We start from the raw sequence: 21,632 nt of genomic DNA on the forward strand, positions 1-21,632 counted from the left end.
TCCCCACTCAGGCCCCCTAAGCCCACAAGGCCGAGAGCTCCCTGCCATAGACACGGTGGTACCCCATCTCTCTCTGAGCCCCAGCCAAGGCCTGGACCAGATGAGGGGCAAAGTGAGCATTTATTAAACTGGGTGACACTTCCAAAGCACACTCCAAGAAATGCAACTCCATGCTGAGGAAGGTAATGGCATCTTCACTCTGAAGCTCTTCTAAACTGTCTCTCGAACAGTCCTTCAAGTCATTTTGAGGACCAGAATCTTTCCTTTGGTGAACTCTAACCAGGAAGTAAACACATTCCCCAGACAAAATCAGAGCCTGCTCATTAGGTTAGCTCCATCTCACGGGCATGACAGTGCCTTCTAAAAGTTCCCAGGGGCTCCTGGACTGCAGTTAGAAACTCACTGCTCTAGAATTCCTGGTTTAAAAATTAACAGCAATGATTGTGCTCTTTCACTTTTTATTAGCCATGAAAAATCATTAGTACAGTGGCCACATCTATTATTATGTTAACTCAATATTAAGACACAGAACTTTCTCCCACCTGCTCCTTCCTCACAGATAAGGAGTAGCATCAATGCATGTGACACAAACACAGGAAAAGCTTCCATGTTCCACTTAATCCTTTCAGACTACATGTGGGCATGCCAATTCTGAGCATTTAAATTACATTTGGCCAACTACTGTGGCCATCCCCTTAGACAAGAAAGGAAAGTCCGTATGACCCAGCAGCTCCTCTTCTGTGTATAAACCCAAAAGAACTGAAAGCAGGGACTCGAAGAGATATTTGCACAGCATGTGCATTATTCACAATAGCCAAGAGGTAGAAGCAAGTGAGAATCGACTGATGGATGAACAGATAAACAAAATGTCATCCATTCAATATGCAATGGAATGCTACTCAGGAACAACCATCTGATATATGCTACAACATGGAAGAACCCCGAGAACAGATTGCACGGGGCTGAGGACAACAGCATGGACCCTAGAACTGATTCTCAGTAAGATGAGAAGCCTTTGGAAGCTTTGGACAGAGGAAGGACATGCTCTTTTCTTTTCTTTTTCCCCAGGTACCTCGCCAGAGTTTCTTAGGATTTTGAGCTTCCCTGCATGCAGGGTCTGTATTTGGCATGTCCACACTAATGAAAACCAAGAAGCACTCAAGGCTCTTCAGAACCCCACACTCCCCAACTGGCCCCACTTCACATTTGAGTCTCCTCTCCCCACCCCACCCCCCACCGTCTGGCCCCCAAGGGCATATCTGAGTTTGAGAGCCCTGCAAGGACACGGTTGGCAGGGGCTGCTTCTGCACAGGGAGAGTTACTCACGGCAGCCGTGGGGAGCCTCTGCGTGCACGCCACGGGAAGCCGCAGCTTCCAGTCTGTCTCCCCATCCAGCTGATCCGTCCGCAAGAAGCAAGACCCTGTAGGAGGAAGTTGGGCACCATGTGCTCACCTGCAAGTCGAGAATCCTTCCCTTGCCAGCTCTGGGCAGCTCCTGCTCTGGTCCTTGTAAAAACAGCCAGTCAATGACCAGGGACCAATAGGGAAAATGAATACACTATTTCCTCCTTCCCCCATAAGCTCTGGGGTCAGAGGGATCTCAGTTCAAATCTTCCTTCCACTGCTCACTCACAGCAGGATGCTAGGCTAGTTTCTGAACTTGCTAAGCCACAGTGCGTCCTGGTCTATAAAACGGGGAGAAACATAGACCTCACAAGCTTGCTGTAAGGGTTCGGTGGCCAGCACAGGGCAAGCAGCATTAGAGGCCGTCCCGGGCAAGGGTTCTGAGCACATTCTCAGGCGTCAGGCTGCCTGGGTGCAGGTCTGGGCTCTACTGCTTACTAGTAGCTTTGGGCCTTAGGCAGTTACTTTTCCTCTCTGAACCTCAGTTTCCTCCTGTGTAAAAATGGAGATAGTAACAGCATCAACCTCGCAAGGATGTTGTGAGGATAAAAGAGTTGATCTGTGCAAAGTGCTCAGAACAGCACTGACCCAGGGACGGTGCTACCCCAGGGTCTGCTGTTATCATCAGCCTACACGTTTTGTAGATGTGTACTTCAGTCTTACACACAAGTCCATGCAATTAGCTATGTATTTCATCAGACAGAAAATGTATTCAATTCACTGACACTGCAGGTAAGACTTCTAAGAACTATTAAGGTAAAATACTTTTTTTTTAGAAGAAAGGGAGAGCATATCAGGTGTCCTAATCCGTAATTGGGGGCCCTGATCCACAATCCTCCGTCTTCATTGCATAGGACACAAGAACCAATTTGAGGACAAAGCTGCACTTTTTAAAAGAAGACTGTTTTAATCTAGTGCCTTCCATCCCATCTCCTAACTTCTAATATATTATTGCCATAAAATGTTATTTGTACTTTCATTTGATTCGTAATAAAATAGGTCACAGCAATCTCAAAGGAACATGAATGGAAATTTTTCAGATGTTGAGAAACCTCCAATTGTGTCAGATAAGCAAGAAAAAGAAAACAGCCTTGTTTCCTCAGAACAACTTAAATAACAAAAATAAAAAGTATGGCAATTTTGAGTCAATGGATAGGGTGGGCAGACAATGGTGGCAGCCAGCTCAGGAGTGAGAGAGATTCACTCCCGCAAACACTGGTTGTGACAATAAATAAATTCGGTGGACGCGGCGGGCGCGGCTCCGCAACTCATGAGCAAGGACAGAAAAGGCACCCACCTCTCTGCCCAGTTTCTCTCCTGCCCCATCTCACCCCACACTGCCTGGTGTTGCCTTAGAAGAGAGCGGATTTCTGTTTGCTTCTATTATTACAGACACTTCCTCGTTCCACCACCTCCTGAAGTTGGGTTTAATGCAGCCCAGAGAGAAAAACCCATGTGTGATTTTACCAGCTGTGAGTCCATGGGCGTCCAAGTCGCTGTATCTTTTACATGATCAAAATCTATTGGCTTGCGAGCCCCAAAAACGCTTTCTGAGAAGACAACTGTTCTATTAAAAAAGATGTTTTTGACTCACCTCTAGGGCTCCAAAATGATAATCGACTTCTGTTACATTTTCAAATGATTATTTTGCCAAATTACCACTGAAAGGTTAATGGTTATTTTCCAAATTGATCTCAGATGTTTACCATTTTTTTCTGATGTCCTCAGGAAGATCATGTCAGCAGGGACCCGCTGGTTCTGTTATGAATAGAAAGCCTGTTACTGTGAATATCTATGTGCAAGGGTTTCCACGCCCCTACCCCAACCCCTCAGGTTGGAGGAGGTGGGGAACGACCCAAATCCACAGCCTCTTTTAAGTCTCTTCCTTTGTCAAAGGCAGATTTGGGGATTTATTTTGTTTTGAATCTGAAAAATCTTACACACGGCTGTTACTTTACTAATCCTCTACTAAAATCTTATCTTGGAAAGAGAGCTTCTAGTTTGCTGGCAAGTCCAACCATTCCCTCCTGAAATTACAGCCAGGGTACACAGGCGCAAAAGCCCACTACCCCGCTGGCTGTCTTCCAGGGTGTCTGCTGATATTCAAGACAGACACACTCTGCTCATGCTTTCTGTTTCCACCAATTTTCCAGCTTGATGTCTGGCTTGCAGTGGAATTTTAATAAGGAAGTAAAGTAGTAAGAAGTAACACAAGCCATTCTCAAAAAAAGAGAGAAGCCAACAGAAGCCCCCGTTTAATCATGAACAGAAAAGTACTTGATAACATAAAGAGGGTTTGTGTGGTTCTGAGCTGCCACCCGAAAGCATTTCACTTCACCTCAAATCGACTTTGAGTTCTTGGATTTAATCCTTTTAAAAGAGCACAGAGTTCAATTCCTACAGAAACAAGTTAAGACACAACTCTTTTCTAATCAAATATTATTCCAAGACTCTCCAGGGCCACCCCAAAATCCAATACCTTCCAAATATATATAGAAGAAAAAGATACGAGTGTTTGTTGAAGTAACAAACATATTAACACTGCTATTTTTAAAAGTGCATTTTTGGCCTTTTTAACGTTCTCGTGTTACACTTAACCTCTGCTCCCTATAAAACAGTAGACAAGCACAATGTTTAAGTCAGAAAATGCAGGCTGAAACTGCTCAAAAGGTAAATTAGGTAAATATTTTTAAGTGTCTATGTAGCAAGCAGTATTCTAGGAAAGATTTTATGATGGATTATTATTTTTTTTAAATCCCCAAACAATAAACACATCGAACAGGAAATCAAAACTTGTGTTTGTAAACAGGAAATGCTGGCTAATCAGCTCACACAAACTTTAAAAAAGTATTTTGTGTGAATTGCATAGGAAAGAAATTATTCTCCCCAGGCAAAGCTGTTGGATGGAATCCCAAAAAGCATCATTCAATTTGTCTACCAGATACACAAATTACATGTTAGGATCCATGCAGTGGTGGCAAAGACATCCCGGCCGCACATACTGACAGCAGCCCAGCCTGTGACAAGCTTGGAGGCTCCACTCACCTTTTCAACAATGATGAGATCTCCAACTTGGATGCTGGAACTCTTCACCTTTACTGTCCCTGCAAAGATACATCACTGTCTTAATTCGCTTCAATTCAGTATGTCTTTGTTGAGCATCCACCAGTCGCAAAGTCATATTTACAGTACACCCAGAAGTGTGTGTGCCCCCACCTGCCACTTCCCTCTCCCCCAGTGTCATTATCTCCTGTCTCTCTAAGCAAAAGTTAACCTGCTGCAGTGACGGCTCCAAAAATTAAATCCCCACTTCACAGGGCACTGGAATAACCCATGCCCTTCGAGAAAGACAGTCTAGTCTGTCTTAATAGTGACTTAGAAGCTTTTTTAAATCAGCACCATAAGACTCTAATCAGCCTCAAAAAAAAAAAAAAAAAACACAACCAGAAATAGGGCTGAAAATTAAGAGTCAGATCCATGAGGAAAAAGTCAACTCTTAATTTTCAACACCACCAAAAAGAAAGAAGCTAACCCAAAATGACTGATTTACTTTTTAATTTACAATTGCTCTACAGTTTGGTTTATAGGATTATGCTCAGACTATGTAATTTTTGCTGAATGTTTATCTGGATAAACATTAAAAGCTAACATCAAACACACTAACTCTGTGCTAAGCACTGTACCGAGGTTGATGGCTTTGTTCAATCCATCAACAGCAGTCAGAAGAAGGTATTATTATCATCTCCAGTTTTCAGAGAAGGAAAGCAGGCCTAGGACACTCCATCTTCCCCAAGTCTCGGAGCTAGAACCCATCAGCACCAGGAATCACACTCACGTCAGGAATCACACTCACGTCTAACTCCGAGTATGGAGTAAGAAGTCGTGAGTTCAGTTCAACTCAAAAAAACACCATTGAGTGCTACATCCTGGGAGTTCAAAGATGAAAGTCCCCAAAGCCTTAAAAAGCCCAGAGCCTGGCACAGGAGTGGACACACTTGTCCTGTGAAGGGCCAGAAACTGAAGAGTGCCAAGAGGTAATGTCCTTGATTCCTGCAACAACTGTTCTCCCCAAAAGGCTGACAGTCTTCTGTACATTTACATTTTACATTTTAAAATGTGAAAACCACCCTTAGCTCTCTGGCCATACAAAAACAAATGGAGAGCTGACTATGGTGCACAGGCTCTGGTTGGCAGCACACGACCTGGTGAGAACACCAGCCAGACAGATGCTGTCAGTGCAAAGTGGCACATGATGTGACAGCAGTGAGTCCTGGGTCCTCGGAGAGCAGAAAGGGGGAAAACTTCCCCCTCTGAAGATGGACCTGGAGCAGTGCCCAGCACACAGAAGGCACTGATTATTCACTCAACATTCAAGCAATATTAACTGAGAGCCTGCTGTATGCCAGGTGTTCTAAAGCTAGGGATACCCAGAACTCAGATTCAAGTGGAGAGCAGGGGTTTAATAAACACACAGGGATCAGATGGGAGTGGGGACTTGAAGGGGTAGGCGTCAACAAACTCACTGCATCAGAGCTGAGGCCGGAATTAACCAGACGAATGACACCCTGGGTGCCAATAACAGGTGAGGAGGTGGCGTGAGATGCGAGAAAGGGGTGCCTGCGAGGGATGCATGGCATGCACATGACCCAAGGCTGGACACCTCCAGCAAGACCTGAAGCACCACGTGGAAGGCAGGGAACAGCAAAAGATGAAGGTGGAGGGGCTGGTTGGGGCCAGGTGATGCAGCACCCTGTGAGCAAGGCCAGAGAGGACGTGGGCCTTTATTCTAGGGATGGGCCCAATTTTTACACAAGGGAGCACTGTAAAATCTTTACATTCCTGGTGTCTTGTGGTAAGCACATTTAACTTGCAAATGTTCAGCTGAGAGATTATAAATAATGATCTTCAGGGGCCGGCCCGGTGGCGCACTGCTACAGTGCGCCACTTGGGAGTGCGGCGGTGCTCCCGCCGAGGGTTCAGATCCCACATACAGACCGGCTGCTCACTGGCTGAGCCAGGTGCGGGCGCAACACCGAGGGTTGCGATCCCGTTGCTGGTCCCGGTCCGGTACGGGCGCGACACTGAGGGTTGCAATCCATTGCCGGTCACGAAAAAAGACAAAAAGGAAAAAAAAAATGATCTTCAAACCCCTTCAATAAGTACATGTCCCATAGCAAGAGCGAAATGGGAATCAGGAACCTGCACTCCCCTCAGTGTAGTCATTCATTCAACAAATACCCAGTGCTCACTTACTAGGACTCCTACCTCTGCTTCTCTAGCTTTATGAAGAGCTTGACACTTATGAAATAATCTGAGTGCACAACTCTACATTTCCACAATTTCTCACACTGTTCTACACTTTGAAGGTAATTTAATGCCATGTGTTTTTTAATTCACCACTACTGAGATTTTTCAAAGCATTCAAATTATTTCTATTGACACAACTCTCTTCAATAGGTTCCACCAGGTTTGATCTTAACTCATTTTTGTATTTCATTAAATTTTGTCATTATAAGTAGAACTGGCACCAAAGGGTCTGCATACAAATACTACTGACTTCTAGAAAGCACTCAACAAGAAGCACTCAACTTGTAGAAAGCTTGGTGACAAGCTAGACCAAGCCACAATTGCTGCTAGGACTTCTGGACTCCCCTGGTGCAAGGATATCATGCTACGAAGTGAACACCTAGCATTTCATGATGCCTTATTTTCATAACACATGATGCTAAATTCAGCCCTATGGCCTGAACCCTGGTGTGGTACAGACCGACCCACTAAGCCTCAAGTTTCATTATGTCTTGGGCTTCAGTCTTTATATTTACAGAGGGACAGGAGAACATCCACTAAACCAAACAGTTAGGTGATTAGAAATAGAGGGACTGATCGGCAGAATTCTTTGACTGCTTGAACCACTCCGCTTGTTCCACTAGGGGGCGACAGAAAGAACACACGTGGACGAACCTTTCTGGTGCGCTTAAGGGAGGAAGATCGTAAATTCAACATGGCCTTCAGCGCCAATGAACTTTTCCTTCACCTGAGCTTGCCCCAACTTTCCCAAACATAAATTTACACATTGCCTTTGGTTTTATTACTAAAATTTATGCTGCTGGCCTGACCTAAACGATCACACCTGTGTTCAGATCATCAAGCCCTAGTTACGAGTTTTCTCTTAAAATCTAACTCGAAGAGAGTATGTTTTAATTCTTAATAAATAATAATTGCCTTTGTATACATGTGTATGTTAGCGGGACAGAGGACAAAATCAGGAGGATTATACTGAAAGGACTGGCAGTGATTCTTTCTGGGGATATGAGGGATTCATCCCTTTCTCTGGCATAGATATTTTCTAAATTCTTCACATTAATTTTCTTACAATAAGCATGAGGTTGCATTTCTAAAGAGAAAAATAAAAACAAATTAAATTAGCTGAAATTTTTAAGTGACTAGGCCCAGATTTTTCCCTTCTGCAACTGAGCCCTGATTTATGATCAGTTAATTTGAACTCTGCCTCTTTCTGTCCATCTGCTCTACCTCAACAAAAACCCTTTAATCCGCTGTGTTTGCAGAGCAGTTTCTGAGTAACCCCAGCAGGCCGATCCTTCATGGCAACACTCCTACTGTACCTGACAGTCAGCCAGCAGGTCTCTGGCTCCATCTCAGGAGGCCTGCGGGAGCCACACCATCAGGAGGTCGTTTGTATTTCCTAGCCATGGCTCACTCATTAGCATTTCAGTGTTTTAGGGGGATGAGCCTTGGCTTTGCAGCTTCAACAAAGATGGACCCCCAGACTCCCATTCTACTGAGCTAATGCAAGGTGCTGACCATAAATGCAGACTTTGCATGCCAGGTTGCTTTCTAGAAGTCAGTATTTTGTCAAAATATGTCAAAAATATGTTGTTTGGGTCTGCATGCTGGACATGGTGTGTGTGTCTCTGTGTGTGTGTGTGTGTGTGTGTGTGTGTGTGTTTTGAATAATAAAAGAGAGGAGAAAGCAGATACTGATATTTCTATTCCAACATTTACTGGCAATTTTCCATCAGCCGGCACTAGGATTGGCTGTTGACATCTGAATAAAAGAAAATATCAGTATCTAAGGAGCTCACAAGTTGGTAGGGAAGACTCAGCTAGAAAGGGAGAAAGAGGAGGGAGAGAACAGAGGGACCAAAGTTAGAGGTGAGGAAGAGCCGAGCATTCAGTGGCTAGGACTGACTGACTCACACAGTGAGAAAACGCTTAAGATTGTAGAAAGGGCCCAAAACATAATTTCTAACATCACATCAACCACTATTCTAAGCTTTCTATAAATGTTCTTGGGGGGGGGGGGAGGAACCAAAAAACAAAAAAACAGGATACAGAGAAGCAATCTGGCAGAGCCTCTTCAAAAAGTGACACAAGAAAGAAAAAGCAGCCCACTTGCAGTGATTATTACCCATCTCCAAAGAGAGCAGGAACTCTCCTTGCAGCTCATTCAATTGGAAAGACAACATTCTCCTAACACTCCACTGAGAAGGTAGCAGGCACACTTCCCAAGCACCCCTATTTTACTCGTTCGTCTGGCTCCCTCAGAGCCTACNGCTAGGGATACCCAGAACTCAGATTCAAGTGGAGAGCAGGGGTTTAATAAACACACAGGGAACAGATGGGAGTGGGGACCTGAAGGGGTAGGCGTCAACAAACTCGCTGCATCAGAGCTGAGGCCGGAATTAACCAGACGAATGACACCCTGGGTGCCAATAACAGGTGAGAAGGTGGCGTGGATGCGAGAAAGGGGTGCCTGTGAGGGGTGCATGGCATGCACATGACCCAAGGCTGGACACCTCCAGCAAGACCTGAAGCACCACGTGGAAGGCAGGGAACAGCAAAAGATGAAGGTGGAGGGGCTGGTCGGGGCCAGGTGATGCAGCACCCTGTGAGCAAGGCCGGAGAGGACGTGGGCCTTTATTCTAGGGATGGGCCCAATTTTTACACAAGGGAGCACTGTAAAATCTTTACATTCCTGGTGTCTTGTAGTAAGCACATTTAACTTGCAAATGTTCAGCTGAGAGATTATAAATAATGATCTTCAAACCCCTTCAATAAGTACAAGTCCCATAGCAAGAGCGAAATGGGAATCAGGAACCTGCACTCCCCTCAGTGTAGTCATTCATTCAACAAATACCCAGTGCTCACTTACTAGGACTCCTACCTCTGCTTCTCTAGCTTTATGAAGAGCTTGACACTTATGAAATAATCTGAGTGCACAACTCTACATTTCCACAATTTCTCACACTGTTCTACACTTTGAAGGTAATTTAATGCCATGTGTTTTTTAATTCACCACTACTGAGATTTTTCAAAGCATTCAAATTATTTCTATTGACACAACTCTCTTCAATAGGTTCCACCGGGTTTGATCTTAACTCATTTTTGTATTTCACTAAATTTTGTCATTATAAGTAGAACTGGCACCAAAGGGTCTGCATACGAATACTACTGACTTCTAGAAAGCACTCAACAAGAAGCACTCAACTTGTAGAAAGCTTGGTGACAAGCTAGACCAAGCCACAATTGCTGCTAGGACATCTGGACTCCCCTGGTGCGAGGATATCATGCTACTAAGTGAACACCTAGCATTTCATGATGCCTTATTTTCATAAAACATGCTAAATTCAGCCCTATGGCCTGAACCCTGGTGTGCTACAGACAGACCCACTAAGCCTCAAGTTTCATTATGTCTTGGGCTTCAGTCTTTATATTTACAGAGGGACAGGAGAACATCCACTAAACCAAACAGTTAGATGATTAGAAATGAGTAAAGAGAAACAGGATACAGAGAAGCAATCTGGCAGAGCCTCTTCAAAAAGTGACACAAGAAAGAAAAAACAGCCCACTTGCAGTGATTATTACCCATCTCCAAAGAGAGCAGGAACTCTCCTTGCAGCTCATTCAATTGGAAAGACAACATTCTCCCAACACTCCACTGAGAAGGCAGCAGGCACACTTCCCAAGCACCCCTATTTTACTCGTTCGTCTGGCTCCCTCAGAGCCTACTAAAGCCCCCTGCTTGCATAAATGCACTATTGCTATCATCTTAAAATTCTCAATAATTTTTTTTAAATGCCCCACATTTTCATTTCACACTGGCCCCATAACTATGTAGCTGGTCGGAAAGGTAAGGAAAAACACCCAGTATCATCTTCTTTATAAAGTACACAGGAAAGCTTGGCCCTGTCCTATGAACTGGAGAAACAGAACTTTGAATCTTCCCCTAAGATCTTTCTTCTCTTCTGGATCCCGTAACACCACATGGCTAAACTCAAGGCTTGAGGATTTTTAAATACATTTGCAGACACTCTACAGAAGCTAGGTAAGAGACTTTTGCAAAAGTTAAGTGGAAAATTCTTTGCCCACCACATCCTAAATCATTAAATGTCTTCTAGTAAATTTACCCCTTTCAACTTCCGTCTCTTCACCTAAGTCATCTCTCAGTTGGAGTTTATAACAGGGAACAAGCTTCCAGTGACTAGAGCTGTTTATTTCTGTAGAGAGGGACCCCAAGCCTTTCATAAGCAAACCTATTGAGCCCAAACCATGCCTTTCATGGATGACAGCTTCAGAATAAGAGCAGTTTGTCTACATTGCAGGGAGAAACCAGATGTTTCCCTTGAGTCGAAACAAGCAAATGACAATTCAGTCAAACTGCAGAACAGCCTGCCAAAAAAAAGAATTTTTTTAATAAATTCCAGGCTCTAGTCTGTGTGGGCCTATTTTTTGACCCCGAACACCTCCAGCTATACTTCTATTTTTCATTGTGCACGCAGGGCATTGACTGCTTTTGTAGATCTCTAACAACAGTCTCCATGCGCTAACCCTGGTTAATGTATTACTCTTTAACTCACACTCTAATCTAACTGTGACAATGATGAGTTGTAAATTCTGCTCCATGTGTACATTTCCTGGGGTTGACATTAAAACGCCTCTGCAGATCCAGCAGAGTTCAGAGGTTTAAAGTTGAAATTTTCATATTCAAATAGAGTTGTCTGCATTCCCCAGAACCTAAGAAAAGACTGTTATATGAAAACAGGCAAAGGGTTGAAAAGTATTATAAATATCACTACCACTTCCTGGGCTTTTGTTTAAAGTAGGGGCAATGTGAAGAAAAAAAAAAAAGATGAAGTTTAAATGTAAGAAGTTTATAACTGACAGAGGCTTTTAAAATAAATATATAAATGGTCTAGCCAGCTTATGGTGCCCAAAAAACGATGAAACAGACTAACACCTTGTCGGGGGCAAAGATCTTCTGGGAAAGATAATAGTGTGATTTGCATGTGAGATTTTTCAAATTGTTTTATTTTTTTTAAATTAAACCATACACCACTTCATCAATGATTTGTGATAAAGTGAAACTGAGTACTTTGAAAGGAAAAAAACTGAAGTTTATGGACCTGAAATAACTCTGCATCTGTCAGAGACTGCATGAGAAAGTATTTGACAAAATCTATTTTAAATAAGACTCATTAATGCTGATGCTCTGAATCTTAGTGAGGGAAGTTTGGGAAGGAGAACTCTTTGTCACTGAGCTGACTTTGAGATCCTTCATAAAGGACCTTTGCAGTAATTCTACTGCAGTGACATCAGAAAGTCCATCCCTTCTTTAAACCTCTCTTCTTTAAAAAAATCACAAAGCATATCTTAGTGTTCCCCACAGACACGGGAGAACTCTGTTCAGACAACAGAGTCCATACTTTGAAAACATAAATAGTACCATGTTTAAGAATACAGAGCTTCACTGTAGATAATTAACTATTAGCTAAACAATTCTCCATTAACGAATCCATGTTCCCTACACTATTCTACCTTCTGATTAACTCCAACGGAATATAACTCCCCAAAAGAAAAGCATGCATATCCTTAGGTCTCAAAACGTAGTCACATTAATTGCAATCCTAGATCGTGGTCCAAAGTGGATTTTGAATTAAGTTGGAAAAAAGATATCTTCAAATGGAAATGAGATCCTGAGTTTATAGGTGATTCTGTAACTGGGAAAGGGTGAGCACAGTACATTACTGAACTACCTAAAAGCACTAGAAGAGGACAGATATCAATCAGGTTGGATTTTCATACTACATATGTACAAAACAGCTGAAGACGAGAGGGAGTCTCTCCCTCTTGCACAGAATTCTGGCTTATGACTTACAGCTAACCGTCTGCACAGATGTCCCCAGCAGGAAAGAAGCATCCGCAATTGCGTTAATTATGCTTCTGTTTGCACTTTCTTTCAAGGCTAATTATCAGCTTGCTTCATTTAGCCCCTGATCAGAAGTTAGTGTGGGAAAGCATTCCTGGTATGAAGACCCAGGGAATTCATCTTGCGAAAATGTAAATCCAGTTTCCCTCACTACCTGTGATAATCTCGAAGCAGTCCACCCCCCACCCCCCCCACCTCCAGAATTAAACTTTTGGTTTGGGGAAGACAAGAAAGAAGAGAAATAATTTATTCACCAATTATTCTTTCCTGTCCCAACCCAAATCTTTTAAGCAACACAACTAACTTTTGCTGTGTCTGTTACTACTTCAAGATCTTCTCTTCTGGGGGCTTTCTTTCCAGAGCCACTGAATGCTATTAATTTGGGAAGACAGCTCTATAATTAAAACCATAGAAACTCATAAAGGTCTAAGAACTGCTCTTAAGTCTCCGGTCATACTTTTAAATGTGAATTTTGAGTAGGAGGAAAGGGGACGCTTGTTTATCCAAAAGCATTACTTACTCCTTTGTGGCTTTCAGCAGTCTGTCCACCTTAGAATGAGAAGGCTGGATTGACAGGTTTCTGTGGACTCAGAAATATGTTTTAAAATGACTTTACTGAGGCCCAAATAAAGGGAAATAAATAAATAAAATGACTCAAATCTTAAAAGTCTTTCTGTTGCATATGTATTAAGGCTGAACACTGGCAGTCACTGAGATATTATAAGCAAAAGTGCTGAGCTCAGCTCCTGATACCCAGTAGGTATCTAGACTTAAAGGCTGAGGTTTTATTTCCCAACACGCCTGGATTCAAATCACAGCTCTGCCCCTTGACTGGCCACATCATCTCAGACAAGATGTTCTCTTTTATCACAGGGGCCTAGGCTATGAACCTAGTGATGGGTGAAAAACAAACCTTTCCCTTCCCTACAACTTCATCTGTAAAAGCTACCTCCACAGGGCTGTTTTAAAAATTATAAACTAGACCTCATCCAGCACCTGCCTGGCTTATGGTAGGTAGTCCTTCCTTTTTTCTCCTGCTTTTCTATTTGGACATTTTTCAAACAGCTCAAAGCCACCTTCTTACTGTAGCATGCCTTGTATGCAAATTCTTGGATGTCAGAATCAACCTTCCCCGAGCCTCAGGTTCTCACTGGCCTACCTGGTCTGTTCTTCTGTTTGCCCAGGAGAGAGGGGCTCAGAAAACATGGCCTAATTGAGAAGAACGAGATGGACCCAGAACCTTGGGTTCTGCAGCCCACACTCCCAAACACCACAAGCTGTGGCCTCCTGCTCAACCTGATGGTCTTTTTGGAAAAAATCTTTTCCAGGGCCAGCTTCATGGGCATGCCATCTGGGCACTGGCGCAGTCCCTATGTTCAGAAGAGTGCCGTACTTGGTTTAATGCTCTCCTGCAGCCACCCTGAAATTCTTAACTTTTGAAGAAATACCCCACATCTTCATTTTGCACTGGGCCCCACGAAGCTTGTAGCCAGTCCTGCTCTCTTCCATCCATCCAATAAACCTCTGGAAGAAGGTCACCTCTTTGGAAAGACAGCATTGGCTCCTTTCTGATGGGCTCCCATAACCTCCCACTTCCCCTGGCTCATACCTCCATTTATTTAACCACCAACACCCAATGAACAAACCCCTGCTGAAATACCACCATCACTGGCTTCTCTTCAGCACAGGCCGAGTCCCAAGGCACAGTGCTAAGCTCTTCCTATGCAAGAGTTACATTATAGCAACCCTCTAAGGCACGTGCTATTATTATCCCTGATTTACATTTACTGAGAGCTTAAGGGATCTGCCCACACAGTAGGGAGAGCTGGAAACAGGACTCTCGAACCCAGGCAGAGCATAAACTTGAAACTACTGCTTTCAACTTCTAGGAACTACACCCAGGACCAGAAACACAGTGGTGAAAAAGGAGGACGTTACTTATGAGGACCACCACGCTCACGCCACCAAAGTATAATTATTAGTTACTTTTTTGTGATTACCTGTTAACACGCCTGGATACCACCCCACGGACTATGATTTCCCTGAAGCCTCAGATTCTGTAACGCAGAAAACTTTCATACACTTGGCACATGATAAAGTCTCTAATATTTCCTTAAAAAAATGAATAAAAGGTAATTTCCATGTGGATGGCTAATTTTATTATCAAAATACTTCAAATACTTATTATGAAGCCATGACAGTTACACTAAAAATTAATCCAATTAATATGTTGTTAAGTTATACCTTAATGAAATAAGATGATCTAGAATGTTGGAAGCAGCCATTAAAAAAGAAAAAAAAACTGTCCTGCATTTTTCCTCCCGCTGGTGAGTTCCTTATTAGCAAGGCTTCTAGTTCAGCTGTTTAAAATAGAAATCTTTTTTCTCAAAGTTTGGAAGTTTTTCACTTTGATTAAATTAAAGCCTCTAAAACTCTGGCAATGTCCCAACAAGAATCTGTGCCACCTGCATTCCTAAAACTACATTAATTCCTGCCAAAAATGCATGTTGTGAAAATCTAATTTTGAGGCAACATCAAACACACACAAATCGAGGGCCAGGCTACAGAGCAATGGGCCTGAAACTATCCTGTCCTCTTCAAAAATGTCAGTGTCATGAAAGACAAAACCAAGGAGTTATGCCAGGTTAGAGGAGACCAAGCACAGAGGATGATGAGATGCAACTGGCAAACCCAGATTGTCTCCGGGACCGGGAAAATAAAATGCTATAAAAGGACATTTTAGGGACGAATGGCAAAATTTGAGTAAGGACTGTAAATAAGATTAACAGTAATATGTCAATATATTTCCTGATGTTGATAATTGTATTGTTATATAAGAAAAATGTCTCATTAGGAATTAAACAAAGAAGTATTCAGGGGTAAAAGGAAATGATGTCTGCAATTTTACTCTCTAGTGACTTTAGATATGTACTTCTATCTATCTCTCACTCTCTCTATATATATAAAGAGAGAATATTAAACGGTCTGGCCGGTTAGCTCAGCTGGTTAGAGTGTGGTGCTGATAACACCAGGGTCTAAGGTTCAATCCCTGTACTGGTGAGCTGCCAAAAAAAAAAAAAAGAGAGAGGGAGAGAGCGAGAAAGAGATGTGGTAAAATGTAACAATTAGTGAATCTGGGTTAAAAGCATATAGGAGTTCTCTGTATGACTTCTACAACTTCTTTTGCTAGTTAGAAATTATTACAAAACAAAAAAATTTTAACCATAATAATACAAGTACTGCTATTATTAATCAGGAAATGATGTGGCATGGAGGTAAATATCATAATTTAGTGATCAAAGTATTCTGGTTTCTGAACATTCTGAATCCCAAGAGTAGTGCTGAAAAGTATATTTTAAGATTTCAAGTGATAAAAAGGAAAACAGACCTTCACGAATACACATACACATACAGTATTTGCTTCATTTTGCTTTTGAACTTACTAAGTGAAGATAGTAGTGAAAAGCTTTGCTCAAGGAAATATTATTTAGTAATTCAACAGTAAGGTCAAAAAGGCTTCTTTTTCCTCCTCTCCCTACAACCTTCCAGTGTGGGCTTATTACTCTGGCCCTCTCCCCACAAAGTGTATCGAATAACTCAACTCGCCCGGATCACTTTCCGAGCTGACGGTTTCCTCAGTGTTTTGTTTGGTTTTCAAAGCAAATTGCAGAGCTGGGGCCTAGGTTAATATTCAGAACTGTGTTCTGTTTTCCTCCACCGTGCCATTGACATGACAATAGAGACCAAGGGCCACAAAAGGAGGCCAACAAAGGAAGACAAGTTTTTAATGCTAGAGCCATCTGCCAATTCCCCTTAGTATCTTTTCAAGAAATGAGTGAGCAAGAGCTGGAAAAGGGTGTGCAGCAGAGGGCAGAAAAATCATTCACAGGAAGAGCAATTGCAATATGAAAAGAACCAAAGGAAAGTTGGAGTGGGATAGATGAATGGAGTCCAAAGGCCCCTTCTCTTGAGCTCTAAAGAGATCCGCCACACCCTCTCCGACCGGCTTTTGTCGGTTGCCAAGCATTTTGAATGTTATAGTAAGAATATGTTATTAAGGGAGGATTTAATATACACAAACCACAAAAAAAAAAAAAACCCTCCAGAGCGGTCTTCTGACTACCCACGTGGAAAGCTCAAGCCACCTGCCTTTGTAAAGATTATGCTGATTTTTTTTTCTTTAGGTAGCAAAATGTCTTCAATACAGTAGCTTAGCATTAATAAAGCATTTTCATAACAACTCTAAGTTCCCCCTTCTCCCAGAGACTTGCAAATTTTTAAGACCACCAACCATGAAAATGTGTTCAAATGCACTAAAACAAAATATTTTCATGCTCTCAAGAAATGTTGTTGAAATTTTAATTTTTTTGTTTTTGAACCCAAAACATATTCCTTCAACATTTTTCCTAGAAGGAATACTACTCAACACCCTGAAACCATAGACGGACTGCGGCTTTGGAAGCTAAAGCTCCTAACATAAAGCAGTTGGACTCTGGCTCAGGTGCTAAGTCCCTTAGGCATCTATCTTATCTCTCTGAATTCTCAATTTCCTGCAGGCAAGGCATAGCTTTTATTCCCTTCAGCCTCTGCTAAAACAGTACTAATCCCTGAATGGGATCAGTAATCTTAGGGGACAATCAATTACGTTTTTCCCCAGCCAGATTAGCAAACTTTAGGTAACATTCTCTCATTTCTGAATGCTGGAAATAATTCTCCTTCCAATGGTTTTGGGTGAGCAACCTGAAATCATGAAGTCACCTACTTCTCAATTGAATTGATCCTAGAAATCCTGAATCTTGGGTACCTCGTTTCTTTCCTTCCTCTGAGTCTCTCAGGCTGTCTTTCTCGGATGTTTCTTCCAGATGACCCTATCATTGGCCTGCAGCTTACAGCAAAGGCCCTCAGAGAGGACAGCAGAGACCACCCGATGACATTTAGAATGATTTAGATTATTACAGTGTCTGACAATATCAGAATGTCTTTTTTTTTTCCTATATAAAGATGACCAGTAAGGGGATCTTAACCCTTGACTTGGTGTTGTCAGCACCACGCTCAGCCAGTGAGCAAACCGGCCATCCCTATATGGGATCCGAACCCGGGGCCTTGGTGTTATCAGCACCACACTCTCCCGAGTGAGCCACGGGCCAGCCCCCTGAATGCAACCTTAAAGTCAATCTATTGTAGCTGGAAAAAGAAGTCAACGTTGGCTGGATTGTCTTGTGGCTTCTCCAAGTGTGTATTCAGGTGGGTTTTTAAGTTCCAGCCACCATTTAAAGTGTTCATGTCTTGCAAGGGGGGAGGTCAATGATTAAAGATTATCTGGTCATTTCTCTTTAGATCAGACTACATTTCTCTCACATTTCAATTTCAAGGATTTATAAGATGTCTTCAAAGAAATCTTCATGGATGTAGTATTTATGTAAATCTTTTGCCTTTTTAAAACTAATGTTGCAACGGTTTGATTTGTAAAGTAATCACCGTCAAAAGCTGTTTATCTTTTAAAGCAGTTGGTGGGCTCCTGTGTGAACTGGAGGAGGAGGAGAAAGGGGCCGGGACTAGCAAAGGAGGATGCCAAACACTCTGGATTTAATTCCACACTGATGATGTGCAAGTTATTTGACAGAACCAATGCTAAGAGGCCAACGGTGGCCTGGTGGTGCTGCCCCAGACCCACCAGGTCCTGGCAGATGGAGGTCTCCACAGGCTGGGGCAACTGAGTGACCGTCCCACCACACAGCACCCACACACCCGCGGCCCGGGCCTTGAACTCTGCTCCCCTGACTGTCAGCGGCCCGTGATTGAGTTGCAACCCTGTGGCCCCTGGAGCCAGGAGGCTGACCTCTTGCTGTGAGCCGGCTGTAGACCTGGGAGTTGACTTCCTTATCCCTCATGTAGCATCGGATCTCCTCCACCGCCTCGCGGATGATGGTGACGGCCAGCACGAAGCCCTGCGGAGAGAAGGGACAGGGGATGAGCCCTACTGAAAGCAAATGTCTTCTCCTGGTGCTGGGAACAGAAAAGGCGAGAGACAATTTGGGAGGGCAGCAGGGCAGGACCCTCGAATTACTTCAAATGCACCCCCCTGTAAATCTCCTTCAAATCTTTTAGGGAACACGTGCTCCCACACACACCCTGGAGAAATGCTACCCTAGAGAAACCCTCACTGACACACACAGAAAAGGACATCCACCACATGGGGTTTGTTAAGGGCAAAAAACGTAGAAACACCCAAACTGTCCATCCACAGGCAACGGCTGAGTGATGGTAACACTAACATGTTTCTCACTCACCACGTGCTGGGCACTATTCTGAGTGCACTTCACCCTCACCAACAGCCCCATGAGATTCGCTCCTATTACTGAGATCTCCACGCAGATGAGGAAACTGAGGCACAGAGAGGTTGAGTAATCTTGCCCAAGGACATAAAGCTACTAAGCAATAAGCAGGAATTTGGATGCAGGAAATCACCTTGTTCTCAACTGCCACATTATTCTGCATCTACAGAAATTTGGGTGGATGAAACCAATAAGACGAATCACCAGGCAACAGTTAAAAAGAATGAGATGCATCCAAATTGCATTGACAGAGACTAGCCGGGAAATCAACCTTTCAGAACACACAATGTTTCACCGCTTATATAAATAACAACAAAGATTCTATATACTACTAAATGTTTTCCAGTTTCTTTAACTACTGGTTACATCCCTCTGCAAGGAAGGGAACTAGGATTAGGGTGGGGAGGGACTGGAAAGGGATGTCAATCTTATCGTAATATTTTAAGTTTTTATAAAGAAACCATACTAAAGTACTAATTGTATAAGTACCAACTACACACAAAAACTGAAAACTGCCCAACCTTCCCCTCATAAAATCAGAGGCGGGGTTGGGGGGAGTGGGGAAGGTCACCCACAGCAAGAATCTATTTCCAATCTATCTCATCTTACAAAGGCAAAAAAACTTTAATTCATTTTTCTTACATTCATTCATTTTCTTTGTCATCCCTCTCCTCTGCATCCTTTTGAAGCTTGCCAGAAGTTATTTTTTTAAATACAGAAAGCATAACCACCCAGGGGTTAGCAATCATGATTCTTTGAGGATTTCATTTTCATACTGTTTACCCAGTGAAATATATTAACTTCGATTCAAAGGACGTTAAATCTCTTATGTAAATCTATCCAGAGATGTGCTGCTTTGTGAACCTCCTCCAAGACTCATCCATCTTTACAATCAAAGGATTACTCCTGTTTCCAATCAGATGTAAAGTACACACTGCAGCCAAAGGAAAACGGGTACATTTCAGAATAAAAGCATAACCAGACCACATAGGGAGGTGAGAGAAAACCTGTTCTGGAAGGAGCATAGACCCGGTTTGTGGACATTGTCCCCCATGCTGCTGTTTTGTGGTTCTGTGCCAGAACCTGAGTTTTTGTTGTTAGTTTTTTCAAATGTTCCCGTTTCTATTTCTCTGTGCATGGGTCTGGCTAAATCTCATTGATACTAATGGGAAGTGCTCATACAAAGACAGGAGCTACTTGCTAACCTCCCTGTTGCAAATAAATACAGCCTCCGAAGTTATCATATCCCCCTCTACACACACGCGCACACACATCTCATTAATCCTAGACGACATACCGCCCCTTAGGCTAGAAATTGCTTCACAAAGAGATGCAAAAGTAGTCCAGAAATAAATTCCAACCATCCAAATAAATAAATAAATAAATTCCAACCATCCAATTTAGGACGTCCTTAATATCCAGATATTTAGGAAGTGGCTTTAATAGGGGGTGCCTAAGGTTGTTTGGGCTTGTAATGAAATCATAGGCACTGATAACACACAAACAAGCAACTCTGAAGGTGCTAAGCTTCTTCTGTAAAATTGTACATCAAAATAGACTTACTAAAGCAAAATTAATCCATGGCAGATAGAAATCAGAAAAGCATTTGCTTAGAGGGAGAGTGGGAAGTGGTTGGAAAGGGGCCCTAGGGAACTTTCTGGAGTGATGGAAATGTACCATATCTTGATTAAGGTGGTGTTTACAGGTGTTGACAAATGTCAAAACTCACTGAATTGAAAACTTAACATCTGTGCATTTTATGGTATGTAGATTATATCTCAATAACAACAGCAACAGCAACAAAACCTAGATTATTTGGTCATCACACAAACAATGTTATGTATTATTCCAGCTATCTCTTGAGGAATTTCTCCCCCTAATATATTAGGACCAAGAAAAAAGTTATTAAAAGCTAAAACTTAATCTGGACAATAAACATCCATTCATTAGTGGCAGGATTTAAAAACTAAAATGGGAACATTTCCTGGGAATTTTCGATATGTCAGGAGCTATATGACGCATTTTACTTGCAGTAATTCATTTAATCCTCCTAACAAGCCAAGGAAGTGAACATGATCACCCCTATTTTATAGATGAGGAAACTGAGGCTCAGAAAACTAAAGCTTGTTCAAACTACACAATTTCTCAAAGTGAAGTCAAGAGCTGAATCCAAACCCTTTGCCTCCACACCCCTCATTCAGAGCCACTGCGCTTACAGCTGGATTTGGAAACAGAACAGTTTAAGGGTGGTCAGAAGGCATTTTGAAATCTGTTCTAGCCAAAGACTGGAAATTTATTATCTATGTTAACATCTATTAGGGGAAATCAGCTATGGTCACCTAGAAATGGAGGCTGTCTAGTTCATGTTTTACCTCAAACCTCCTTCTCTGTAGTCTCTGGGAAGAGAAGCAGAAATACAAGACAAATATGCCCCAACTTAACCATCACAGGAAAAGCTATGACAGAGCCCACAATGTGGAGTTAGAAACCTCCAGACCTCCACAGGCTGCCCAAACCTAGCTATTAACCTGCCTGACTCCTATCCTAAGTCATAGTTAGAGGAAACCAGGTGAGTCAGATGGGAGACAGCAGAGGTGGGGGATGGGGGAGGCCTCACCAAAAAAAAAAAAAAAAAAAAAAAAAAAAAAAAAAAAAAAAAAAAAAAA

The 21,632-nt window shown here is 42.6% G+C and overlaps 1 protein-coding gene across 1 annotated transcript in view; it reads right to left on the reverse strand.

Annotated features, from left to right (window-relative positions):
* The window catches only part of ATP9A (ATPase, class II, type 9A), a gene marked incomplete at its 3' end in the record, with an annotated part of 91,795 nt that overhangs the window by 61,456 nt on the left and 8,707 nt on the right, over positions 1 to 21,632 (reverse strand). The window contains exons 4-7 of the mRNA XM_008587338.1: positions 18,471 to 18,579; positions 4,450 to 4,508; positions 3,111 to 3,162; positions 1,327 to 1,421 (exon numbers count right to left, since the gene is read on the reverse strand). Coding sequence (XP_008585560.1) covers positions 1,327 to 1,421; positions 3,111 to 3,162; positions 4,450 to 4,508; positions 18,471 to 18,579 — 315 coding nt within the window. The remainder of the gene's footprint in view (positions 1 to 1,326; positions 1,422 to 3,110; positions 3,163 to 4,449; positions 4,509 to 18,470; positions 18,580 to 21,632) is intronic.

Source organism: Galeopterus variegatus, unplaced genomic scaffold (genome assembly GCF_000696425.1).
Source record: "Galeopterus variegatus unplaced genomic scaffold, G_variegatus-3.0.2 Scaffold4336, whole genome shotgun sequence".
NCBI classification, from domain to species: domain Eukaryota; kingdom Metazoa; phylum Chordata; class Mammalia; order Dermoptera; family Cynocephalidae; genus Galeopterus; species Galeopterus variegatus.